The sequence below is a fragment of the Scylla paramamosain genome, chromosome 15 (assembly GCF_035594125.1).
Source record: "Scylla paramamosain isolate STU-SP2022 chromosome 15, ASM3559412v1, whole genome shotgun sequence".
Lineage (NCBI taxonomy): Eukaryota > Metazoa > Arthropoda > Malacostraca > Decapoda > Portunidae > Scylla > Scylla paramamosain.
The window spans coordinates 22,713,512-22,726,287 of record NC_087165.1 but is presented as its reverse complement, the minus strand read 5'-3'; the positions used below and the strand labels follow the sequence as shown (position 1 = coordinate 22,726,287).

The window sequence follows — 12,776 nt, the reverse complement described above, 5'->3', positions numbered from 1 at the left end:
GAGAGAGAGAGAGAGAGAGAGAGAGAGAGGTATCTGCTTTCTCTTTATCTTTCGTTTCTCGTGACTTTCTCTTGTGAATCTTCATCTGATAGCCCGTCATCCTGTTTTGCGTCAAGTATTGTAAAAGTTGATAAAAATTGCAATTACTATATATATATATCATAACCACCACCACCACCACCAGTCAGCAGCTTCTATTTATAATACAACTTTCTTTGTTTATCTCTATCAGTGCCTTATCTCTTCTAGGTCATCCCAGAAAATTATCTCTCCGTCTAGTTCCATATTTGTCTGTACTATCTTGCTAATTATTACCCTGCTCGTCTTTTTTCATAAATTTATAAGTATTGTTTCGCTATTTTTTAATCAAGTCTAACGTGATAGTACTCTCTCTCTCTCTCTCTCTCTCTCTCTCTCTCTCTCTCTCTCTCTCTCTCTCTCTCTCTCTCCATTTCATTCCTCCACTCATCCCTCCTCTCTCCATCTTTCCTTTCCTTCCCAAACAATCCCTCACTCCTTTCTCCCCCCTCCCACGCCTAACCCCATTCTCCACCTCATCCCTCCCTCTCTCTCCCTCTTCCCTCTATTCTTTCCCTCCTCCTCCACGATCATTCCCTCCATTTCCCCCTGCTGTTCCTCCCTCCTCCTCCCCGATCAGTTTATCACAGTGACGCGGCATAATGCAAATAAACTTTCCAGAAACATGCTGCCTTAGTCGTGGCTGCGAGCGGGTAGGTAGGCAAGTTTGTGGGTGGAGGTTGCTTAAGTGAACAACCCGACGCAGTATCCAAGGCCAAGGAAACGATTAATCTGATTTTTTTTTTTCTTTTCTTTTTTTGCACCTATTCGTCACAGCAAGGCTTCATTTGGTGTATCATTATGACCTTCACTAGTTCTGATGTTATGGAAGTGATGTCTATGTACGTACGTAGAGGGGTTATGAATATAATGAGATTGTAGGTATATACTCGAATGTATGTATGGTTAAGATTAATTGTTTAGGTTTCTGATGTTTATGTACTCATAATTTTTTTTTTCTTTTCTTTTCCCTCAATATTCATTTCATTAGTCTCTCTCTCTCTCTCTCTCTCTCTCTCTCTCTCTCTCTCTCTCTCTCTCTCTCTCTCTCTCTCTCTCTCTCTCTCTCTCTCTCTCTCTCTCTCCACGCCCATCCACACATCATTTCCACATCGCCGGTCCACACACATCTTCCACACATTCGCCGCATACCTATCCACACACTGCACCTTACACCTAACGTGACCTCAACACACACACACACACACACACACACACACACACACACACACACATACACATACATGCACATATCGTTTCCACACATATTTACTGCTGATATATATATATATATATATATATATATATATATATATATATATATATATATATATATATATATATATATATATATATATATATATATATATATATCCGCTTGTTGTACACCATCAATGTATCAGTTTTTTGTGCCACCAGTGTTTCGGATTTGTTGTCCCCTCTGTTCTGAGTTGATGATTGCCGCTGCTGCTCTGATGTTGAAGACTGATGATGCTTGGTGTGTTGGCAGCGTGGAGGACCGGAGTGAGGCGGTGATTCTGGTAGCTTGGAGGTCGTGTGCAGTTGTTTGATATGTTGATATGTGCAAATAAAAGACAAGAAGAGAGTTCTTGATTTAATAGTACGTAGACACACTGGATTCGAGACAAAAATTATAACATGACGGTTGATTGCTCTCTCTCTCTCTCTCTCTCTCTCTCTCTCTCTCTCTCTCTCTCTCTCTCTCTCTGAAGTGATATGGATGATGACTGAGCAGTGTCTCTCAAGCTGACTGTGACTGTGAGTGATACTGAGTGAGAGACCAAGACTAACTGCTCGTGACTGTGTGACTGACTGACTGTGTCTGAACTCCCAAATGAACTGAGAACTCGTTAACATGTGGGCTGTATTTATCTGAGCTAAGTGGATCGCAGATAGTTGTCCCTAAGGACTGGAAGTGGGTGTGAAATTCCCTTTGGATAGACAAGGAGGAGAAATGACCAGGAAGGAAGATGAACGCAGCTGTTATCCTTAAGGACTGAAGTGGGTGTGAAATTCCCTTGAGAGTTGGAAAAAGGACTGGCTGGCCATGGTACATGTGGGATGAATATATGAAGTAGTGAAATATACATATATATAATAATAGTAATAGTAGAGACTGATACAGATGCCTTCCCCCACGAAAAATGCACCCTAATATTTGAATATAATAACAAGGCAGTAGGATGGGAGCAATTAACAGATGATACATGACATCAGAGAGAGTACAGAACGAGAACCTTGATTATAACATACAAACATGATAAGATAACATAAAACATGTACAACACATATAAGTAAAGAGAAATATACACACATACACATGATATTGAAATTGAATGATTAAACCTTGGCACTGGATAACAGTCAGGAATGGTAGATGCGTTGAGTTTTCTGAAGTCGACAACGATACGCCAATCGCCTTGTTTCTTTGGAGCAAGTAATAAGGGAGCATTATGAGGTGAACAGGCAGGTTCCACTACATCCATAAGTAACATACCTCGCACAGCTTCATCAAGCAAAACACGACGGCTGTGTGTCCCGCTTATAGCTCAGGGTGTAAGATGGTCTGGACCCAGGCGTCAGATGAATAGCGTGAATGATGACGTTTGTGTGGCCCAGAGGTCCACCAGGGGGCGAGACAATGTTCCTGAAAAAATTTAGGAGAGCGAGTAATTCATGTTGAGATTCTGGGAAATCAAGTACAGATATGTGATCATCCGTGAAAGGCGGGAGAGAAGACATGTCATGGCTGTCAGATGTAGATACTTTATCGATAGAAAAAGGTAAATCATCCAAGATTTCAACTTTCTCAGAGTAAGGCAAGGCTTCTCTGAGTAGCACACCAGCTTTGAGCTTGACAGGCGTAGATATGACATTTTTCAGCCCGATTTTACAGAAACCATTTCCATCAATTATGGTAAGAACGGATTCTAACTCAACACCTTTGCATGGAGATTGTTATGCATAACAGAGTTATAGTTAGCTCTGAACTCTGTTTAGGGAAGCAATGCATAGAGGCCAGAAACAGGCCAAATAGGGTATTAGGATTAATTTTTAGGGGTGTTAAAAGTAGAAGGCCCGAAGTAATATTAAAGTTATACTTGGCGCTGGTCAGACCTCATCTAGATTATGCTGTGCAGTTCTGGTCCCCACATTACAGGAAAGATATAGGTCTATTAGAATCAGTACAGAGGAGAATGACTAAAAGGATACAGGGGATGAGGAGTATTCCTTAAGAGGTGAGATTGAAGCTGTTACATTTACATTATTTAGAGAGATGTAGGTTAAGAGGGGACCTGACAGAAGTCTTGAAGTGTTATAAGAGTTATAACAAGGGGGATATAAGCAAAATTCTTAGGATCAGCAACCAGAATAGAACAAGAAATAAAAGGTTCAAGCTTGAAAAATTTAGGTTTAAGAAAGAGATAGGAAGAAATTGGTTCTCAATTAGAGTGGTAGATGAGTGGAACGAACTCAGTAATCATGTTGTTAGTGCTAAGACATTAGGGAGCTTTAAGAGAAGATTAGATGGGTTTATGGATGGGGATGATAATTGGAAATAGGTAGGTATATTTCATACAGGGTCTACCACGTGTAAGCCTGGTCGCTTCTTGCAGCTTCCCTTATTTCTTATGTTCTTATATATATATATATATATATATATATATATATATATATATATATATATATATATATATATATATATATATATATATATATATATATATATATATATTATATATATATATATATATATACATATTCATCCGAGGTTATAGTAGTAGTAATAAGAGCAGCAGCAGCAGCAGCAGCAGCAGCAGTAGTAGTAGTAGTAGTAGTAGTAGTAGTAGTAGTAGTAGTAGTAGTAGTAGTAGTAGTAGTAGTAATTAGATTAGGCTAAGTTTGGTTAGGGTTGGTTTGGTTCGTCGTCCTTCTCCATTTCTCTTACTTTTTTGCTTCTACTACTACTATCTACAGGACTGAGTTTGGAAAAAGTTGGAAACACCTGGAAAACACTGGAAATTACGTAAATATGGAGGAGGAAACACTGGAGCCGAGCGAGTCCCGGATCCTTGATGACGTAAGAGCGAGCTGCCGCCGGCACCTTGGCTTACGTACGTAACGTATTTCATTTTGAAATTGACCTCTACAAAAAATGAAGCTAGCCCCGAATGCATTATATATTCTGACTTGACAATTACTTCAATTAATATTCAAAACATCTCCAGCCTGAGTAGTTGTAAAGAAATATTATTATTTTGAAACAACACTGGCAGCAGGAGAAAATGAGCGACTAAAATCTTGTAGGGTTACTCAAATGAAATAGCAAATGTTCAGTGTCTCTACTACTCAAGTAATTCGATTATAGGAACATAGGTGGCGTTGCAAGAAGCCAGTAAGCCTACATGTATTAATGCCTTTTAAAGCGTACCCATCTATACCCACCTATGTATCATACCTGTCCATAAATCTATCCATTCCTTTTTAAAACTACCTACTGACTCGATACTAATAACCTCATAATCAAGTCTATTTCAATTATCCATCATTCTTTGTGAGCAATTTATTTTCCATTTCTTTTTTAAATCTAACTTTACCGACTTTGAACCTTTTACTTTCAGTTCTTTACTATATGAATGTAGTCTACACCATCCTTGTTATATCTCATACCGCTTGAATACCTCTATAGGAGGTATTCAAGCAGAGGAGGAGGAGAAGAAGAAGAAAATAGTTACATAATGATAATATGAAGAAAGAAAGAAGAAAAGAAAGAAAAAAAGAAAGAAAGAAAAAAGAAAAAGAAGAAGAAGAACAACAACAACAACAACAACAACAACAACAACAACAACAACAACAACAACATCAACGACAACAGCAGCAGCAGCAACAGCAGCAGCAACAGCAGCAAGACTAAGGTCAGAAAAAAATACAGAAAAATATAGCAACAAGTTTAAAGAATGACAGACACTATTGAAGAAAAAAAATATATATATACAAAATAATAGAATATTTGGACAGCAGCACATGACTCATTAGACTGACAATGTGTGTGTTTCCCGAGAGTGATTCTGGGAAGGACGAAGTGAGAAAGAATGGATCAGAGAGGGAGGGAAGCACTCTCTCTCTCTCTCTCTCTCTCTCTCTCTCTCTCTCTCTCTCTCTCTCTCTCTCTCTCTCTCTCCCTCTCTGCTTCTGCTTCTACTGCTGCTACTACTACTACTACTACTACTACTACTACTACTACTACTACTATTACTACTGGTGCTGCTGTTGCTGCTGCTGCTGCTGCTGCTGCTGCTATTGCTGCTGCTGCCGCTGCTGCTGTTGCTGCTGTAGCTGCTGCTGCTGCTGCTGCTGCTGCTATTGCTGTTACTACTACTACTACTACTACTGCTAGTAGTAGTATTACTACTACTACTACTACTGCTACTACTGCTGCTGCTGCTGCTGCTGCTATTGCTACAAATACTACTGCTGCAGCTACTAGTACTATTGCTGCAGCTACTAGTACTATTGCTGCAGCCACTACTTCTACTATTACTACTACTACTACTACTACTACTACTACTACTACTACTACTACTGCTACTACTACTACTAGACAAACCGCGTGTGTGTGTGTGTGTGTGTCAGTATGTTTGAAAAAAAAAAAAGACTAGCTGGCGCCTCGGGGCAGGAGGTGAGGAGAATATATAAGAGGTACACGTCCAGGGAGGGGCTTCGCATTCCAGCTGTGACTCCCGTAGTGGCCGGTGGCTGGCAGTGTTGGTTGACTCGGTGACTGTGTGTGCTGTGTGTGAGTGTGCTAAGCTATTACGAACCCCACGATACCGGCGGGTGATTACCTACTGACGCCATGAAGAACCTTGCGGTAAGTGGACAAGTAGATGGCAGGCGTAAAATTATACTGTGCTAACTTGAGATTTTTTTTTCCTACTACTACTGCTACTGTCTTTGTCATCATCCATTGAACGTAGTACTGAGCAAGCGATTACCTAAGAAAATGACAATGTAGAGAAGGTGTCCTGATACTTTCTTTAACTTTTTCAACTTTTTTTCACTTTTAATTACTCTTCTTTTATCTGTGTGAAGCATGCACTGTTAAGTAAACGATTAATGAAGCAAATGACAACAAAAGTAATAATCTGCTGACTTTTTATCAATGATTTTACTCTTTCTAACTTTTTTACCTACTCTTTTGTCACTATACACTATAAAAGTAGTGAGGAGGCGAGAAGATAGAGCATGAGACAGGTGTAACGAGAAGTCTGGCCAATCACGAAAGAAATTAGTTACACACTTTCCTTCTTTTCACAAAGCTACGAGAAACATCCTAAATAAGCGGGCGGTCTCAATTCTTAGTGCAATAACCTGTTCTTGCGTTTATTTCTTCCTAATATCATTCCTTTCCCCCCACCCCACCTCTCTCTCTCTCTCTCTCTCTCTCTCTCTCTCTCTCTCTCTCTCTCTCTCTCTCTCTCTCTCTCTTTTCATTAGTTCATTTTTTTTATCATGCGATTGATTTTTTTGTTACATTCATAAAATTTTTCACTTTATTTTCATGACTTCCCATATCTTAATAGCATTTCAATATTTTCTTCACTATATTAGTCAGACATCGATCTAATACCATTCCAATCTCATTTTTCTCTCCCTTCCCAAACCGCAAGAGACGAATGGTGTAACATAACGAGAATTTCCGGTGGTGTGTGTGTGTGAAGACAGGTGTGTGTGGGCAGGTGTGACTGACTCAGGGTGAAGGTGTGTGTGTGTATGTGTGAGTCAGGGTGAAGGTGTGCGTGTGAGTCAGGGTGAAGGTGTGTGTGTGTGTGTGTGTGTGTGTGTGTGTGTGTGTGTGTGTGTGTGTGTCGGGGTGATAGTATAGCACTCTCTCTCTCTCTCTCTCTCTCTCTCTCTCTCTCTCTCTCTCTCTCTCTCTCTCTCTCTCTCTCTCTCTCTCTCTCTCTCTCTCTAGGAATAACTGCTACTACTTCTACTACTACTACAGCAACAACAACAACAACAACAACAACAACAACAACAACAACAATAATAATAATAATAATAATAATAATAATGGGCGTGTCTTAGAAAGTGAAGGTGGACAAGGTAATTTTGGCTTCCGAGACTACATGGAACCTAACACCTGTCTCTCTCTCTCTCTCTCTCTCTCTCTCTCTCTCTCTCTCTCTCTCTCTCTCTCTCTCTCTCTCTCTACATTAAAGCACTTTTTTTTCTTTTCATCATCACCATCATCACCATCATCACTATCATCATCATCATCATCATCACCATCATCATCACCATTATCATTATCATCACTATAAAAATAAAGAGTCATGTTACTTCTGTTCTTCATACGATTCTCTTAATGTGACATAAAGCATTAATATATTTTCTTTACGAGATTAATATCCAATAAAGAAGGGATGACTTAAATAACAGAAGAGGAGGAGGAGGAAGAGGAGGAGGAGGAGGAAGTAGACATGCAATAATGAAAATAAGGAAGATAATAATAATAATGGCAAGGAGACAAAAGAAGGAAGGAAGCAAGGAAGTAAGAAAACAAGGAAGGAAGGAAGGAAGGAAGGTAGAAAATGAAAAAATGACGAGAGAGAGAGAGAGAGAGAGAGAGAGAGAGAGAGAGAGAGAGAGAGAGAGAGAGAGAGGAGAAAAACATCGCTAATATATAAATAAACACAATAACCAAAATAAAAAAAAGGAACAAGAAAAAAACAAGAACAAGAACAACAACAAGAACAAGTAGAACACCACTACTACCAACACCACCGCAACAACAACAACAAGTGCATAGTGGTGGCGGTGGTGGTTGTAGTGGTAGCAGTGCAATGATGACGGTGGTGAGGCTGTAGGTTAGTTACTGTGTGTGTGTGTGTGTGTGTGTGTGTGTGTGTGTGTGTGTACATCCCACGTTGCTCCATCTATGTGTGTGTGTGTGTGTGTGTGTGTGTGTGTGTGTGTTGCCGGAGGGGTGGATCCTTTCACTGTGAGTCCTTGAATCTCCTTCCCTCTCTTCTTATTCTTCACAGACGGTTAGGAGACGAAGAGGATACACGTCAGAGAGAGAGAGAGAGAGAGAGAGAGAGAGAAGTGCAAGGACGAAGTAAAAAAAAATAAGATGGGAAGGAAATGCGTACGGAATGGAGGAGATAAGTTATGTGAAAGAGGAAGAAAAAAAATGAATAATGCAAGAACGATTGAAAGGGAAAGGACAGGAAATGGTGAATAAGAGAACAGAAGTGAGAAGAGGCAGAGAGAAAGAAAGATGTGAAGATAGAAAGAAAAAAACAAAAAAGGAAGGTGAATGAAGGCGAAAAATAGAAAATAAAAAACAGCGCAAGAAAATAAGCAAACAAAGGAAGCTGCATAAAAAGGCCAGCAATAATTTTTCTTAAGCTCCCTTTCAATTCCACACTAACTGCCTCATTACCGAGTCTATTCCAGTCATCCGCCACTCTATTTGAGACGCTCGTAGAAAGGGAGGAAGGACACGACGAGATAAGCAGGAAAAACAGAAAATAGGAAAATAATAAGAACGATAAAGAGAGAATTAAGAAGGAAGAAGAAGAAGAAGAAGAAGGGAATGAAGGAAGGAAGACTAGTGAGGAAAAGAAGATATAGATAGGAAAAGAGAAGGAGGAGAATGAAGGAAGGAAAGGAGACGAAGAAAAATAAAGAGAATAGGAGAATAATAAGGACGATAAAGACAAAATTAAGAAGGAAAAACAAGAGGAGAATGAAAGAAGGAAAACATATAAGAAGAAGTAAATATGGATAAGAAAGGAAAAGAAGGAGAATGAAGGAAGGAAAGGAGACGAAAGAAAAAGACGAGACAAAAGAAAAGGACGAGAAAAATGAAGGAGGAAAGAAGGAATAAGGGAAAGAGGAAATGTCGGAATCCAGACACACACCACCAAAAAAAAAGAAAAGGGAGAAGAATGAAGACGATAAAAAAAAAAACAGGGAGAAAAAAACTGAAGGTAGAAGAAGGTAAAGGTGAAGGCGAAGTAATACAAATTGATGTACTAGTGAGGCAATTAGAGTGACTGGATTACCAAGGCTGTGATGCGGGATTGCGAAGAGAGGAGGCATTTCTTATCTTGATTTACGAGTGTGTGTGTGTGTGTGTGTGTGTGTGTGTGTGTGTGTGTGTGTGTGTGTGTGTGTGACGGAAGTGATGGCGGCGGGAGCTGCTCAAGTGCTATTACTGTCGTCATTTAGTGATGTAGTAGTAGTAGTTGTAGTAGTAGTAGTAGTAGTAGTAGTAGTAGTAGTAGTAGTAGTAGTTGTAGCAGTAGTAGTAGTAGTAGTAGTGTGGCAGTCCCTAAAACTCCATGTAGTAGTAGTAGTAGTAGTAGTAGTAGTAGTAGTAGTAGTAGTAGTAGTAGTAGTAATAGTAGTAGTAGTAGTAGTAGTAGTAGTAGTAGTAGTAGTAGTAGTAGTAGTAGTAGTAGTAGTAGTAGTGGTAGTGGTAGTAGTAGTAGCAGTAGTAGTAGCAGCAGCAGCAGTAGCAGTAGTAGTAATTGTGGTGATAGTGGTAGTAATAGTAAAAGTAGCAGCAATAGTAGCGGTAGCAGCAACAATAGTTCTAGTAACACTTGTAGTAAAAGCAGCAGTAGTAGTAGTAGTGGTAGCGGTTGAAGTAGTAGTAGCAATTATAGCAGTAGTAATACCAATAGTAATAGTAGCATTTGTAGCAGTAGCACCAGCAGCAGGAGCAGTAGTAGTGCACGAACACCAGCAGGTCTGCAGCAAAACAGCAGCGAGCGAACAGACAGAGGCATGGCGGGCAAAAACTGGATCTTGGTGAACTGCTGCAGGGAGGGATGAATGATCTTTGCTGGGAGAGAGGGAGGGATGGGAGGGAGGGAGGGAGAGAGAGGGAGAGAGAGAGAAAGGGGGGAGGCAGAAGATGAGGGGAGGGAGGAAGGGAGGGAAGGAAGGGAAGGGATAGGCAGGTAATCGGATATAGGATTGGCCACCTGAGAGAGAGAGAGAGAGAGAGAGAGAGAGAGAGAGAGAGAGAGAGAGAGAGAGAGAGAGAGAGAGAGAGAGAGAAAGGAAATGCAGGAAGGGACCCATGATGTAACGGTGAAAGTTGAGACTGGACACACATACACACACACACACACACACACACACACACACACACACACACACAAACACGCAGAAACACACACACATGGGAAGGGAAAGGAAGGGTTAAATGGATAGAGAGAGAGAAAGTTAGTGAGTGACCAGCAGCCATTCATCTCTTCTCCATCAGCTTGCAACACAAAGGAACACAAAACAAGGCGAGGGAAAAGATGAGTAATAGGGAAGGAAATCTGAGGGATTATAAAAGTTGAACAAATTTTCTTGATTTTTTTTTCTTTTCGTGTGCTTTATTGCAACTGTGGGGGGAGAAAGGAAGAACGGTGGATAGAAGAACAAGAACAAGAACAAGAACGAGAACGAGAAAAGAAAATCAGAACGAGGAGATGGAGAAGAAGTAGAAAAAGAAGAAAAAGAAGAGACTGACTAATCCGTGTACATAAAAGAAAATTTCATTCATTTTTAACATTTTTGCGTCATACCAGAGAGAGAGAGAGAGAGAGAGAGAGAGAGAGAGAGAGAGAGAGAGAGAGAGAGAGAGAGAGAGAGAGAGAAAGCAACAATTACCCCCAAATCACATCACATGAAGACTCAGATGATTGTGACTTTAATAAACTGAAATTTCACCATCTCTCTCTCTCTCTCTCTCTCTCTCTCTCTCTCTCTCTCTCTCTCTCTCTCTCTCTCTCTCTGGCTGTCTATTGCATTCCTTCCTGTCGAGCACACACACACACACACACACACACACACACACACACACACACACGATTGTTATTGTTTAATTTTTATAACAGGAAAAAACTGAGAGAGAGAGAGAGAGAGAGAGAGAGAGAGAGAGAGAGAGAGAGAGAGAGAGAGAGAGAGAGAGAATGAATGGAGAGTTAGGGAGTCAATCAACCCTACGAAAACCAGACATTTTCATTCCTGTCCACTCCTTGCCACCCCTTCCTGCCTCGCAAACTAACCTCTCTCTCTCTCTCTCTCTCTCTCTCTCTCTCTCTCTCTCTCTCTCTCTCTCTCTCTCTCTCTCTGTGTGTGTGTGTGTGTGTGTGTGTGTGTGTGTGTGTGTGTGTGTGTGTGTGTGTGTGTGTGTGTGTGTGTGTTTTGTGCATAAAATACTAATGAACCAAATACTTTCTGATGTTAAGTGTTACTACTACTAATGCCGCTGCTGCTGCTGCTACTATTACTACTACTACTACTACTTCTGCTACCACTTACTACGACTTAGACTACGTGTGTGTGTGTGTGTGTGTGTGTGTGTGTATACTGCGTGCCTGAGGGCGGGGCGGGGCGGGGCTAGGTGGGGCGTAAGGGAAGAAGAGGATGAGCCAAGATGCCCCGAAGCTTGCCGCGGTGACACACGGAATGCGACGCGTCACTATTCGGGTCACCGGAAGGAGAGAGAGAGAGAGAGAGAGAGAGAGAGAGAGAGAGAGAGAGAGAGAGAGAGAGAGAGACCTCCTCCTCCTCCTCCTCCTCCTCCTCCTCTTCTGCCTCACACCCGCATCCACTCACTTGCCTCAACTTAAGTTCTCAGTGATCTCCGCTGGAACACACACACACACACACACACACACATCACCAACACACACACACACACATACGTGATCACCAGCCACACACACACACACACACACACACACGTGATGACCAACCACACCCTCCCAGTGATAGTTTAGAGCTCATGATAGCCTAGTCTGTAAGAAGGCCTGCAGCACACTACTCACTCCATCACCCGCATGCTCATGGAGGAGGACGATAACTTTCCTCAAATCAATGAAAACCTTTGGCACTTGAGCAGCACAGCCTTCTAAGTGACAGACGAGGACGTTACCACTGAGTTAACGAGCAGTTTGTTTGTGTGTGTGTGTGTGTGTGTGTGTGTGTGTTTAAATACTGAAAAATGTAAAACGTAAAAATACATAAGTATACCAAATTATTATATATAGTAAAAATAGAATGTATTGTAGCTCCAATGTTCTAAACAAAAAGTATTTGTCTGTTTTGTATCAGTCACTGCTTTTTACTGATCAACATCTCTCGGCGAAGGGGTGGAGGTCTTCCACAGGTTGCTCTCCGTGGCTGCCTTGTCCTGCGTGGCGGTGGTCACTTCATTGCTCGTCTTGTGTTCAAGTTGTATTTTTTGGTCTCCTTGTAAATTATCATCGTTTACTTTTTCGCATTTCCAGACTGGAGTAAGCCATCATGCTGATCTTCCGAACGTTTCTTGTCTGTTTCCGTGTTCCCTTCGTCATTTGGTCTCCTTACTGCAGTTCCCACATCAGTTGTAATTACGTGCCGCGACTCACCAGTTCCTTTATCATTGATCGCCTTCCCATCGTCTCTCGCGGCAGGCTTGGCACACTTTTCCTTATTTTTTTCCTGATCTTATCGATCGTCAGCGTCGCCACGTGCATTGCCTTCGTAATATTCCCCGCTTTTTACTCTCCTACACCTTCCTCGTATTTATCTTTATGAGTTAGTTGTTCTGTCAACTTTCTTTCCTCCTAAATGATCTGCACTTCACTTTTTACCGCTTCCTTTTCCTCGACAGCCAT

The 12,776-nt window shown here is 41.1% G+C and overlaps 1 protein-coding gene and 1 long non-coding RNA gene across 2 annotated transcripts in view; one reads left to right on the top strand and one right to left on the bottom strand.

The window, feature by feature from the left end:
* Positions 1 to 1,680: 1,680 nt before the first annotated feature.
* The window catches only part of LOC135107692 (uncharacterized), a 27,466-nt gene continuing 16,370 nt past the window's right edge, over positions 1,681 to 12,776 (bottom strand). The window contains exon 2 of the long non-coding RNA XR_010271893.1: positions 1,681 to 2,746. This is a non-coding gene — a long non-coding RNA (uncharacterized LOC135107692). The remainder of the gene's footprint in view (positions 2,747 to 12,776) is intronic.
* The window catches only part of LOC135107691 (transcription initiation factor TFIID subunit 12-like), a 35,568-nt gene continuing 28,603 nt past the window's right edge, over positions 5,812 to 12,776 (top strand). The window contains exon 1 of the mRNA XM_064017853.1: positions 5,812 to 5,971. Within this exon, the coding sequence (XP_063873923.1) occupies positions 5,957 to 5,971 (15 nt within the window). The 5' untranslated portion in view covers positions 5,812 to 5,956. The remainder of the gene's footprint in view (positions 5,972 to 12,776) is intronic.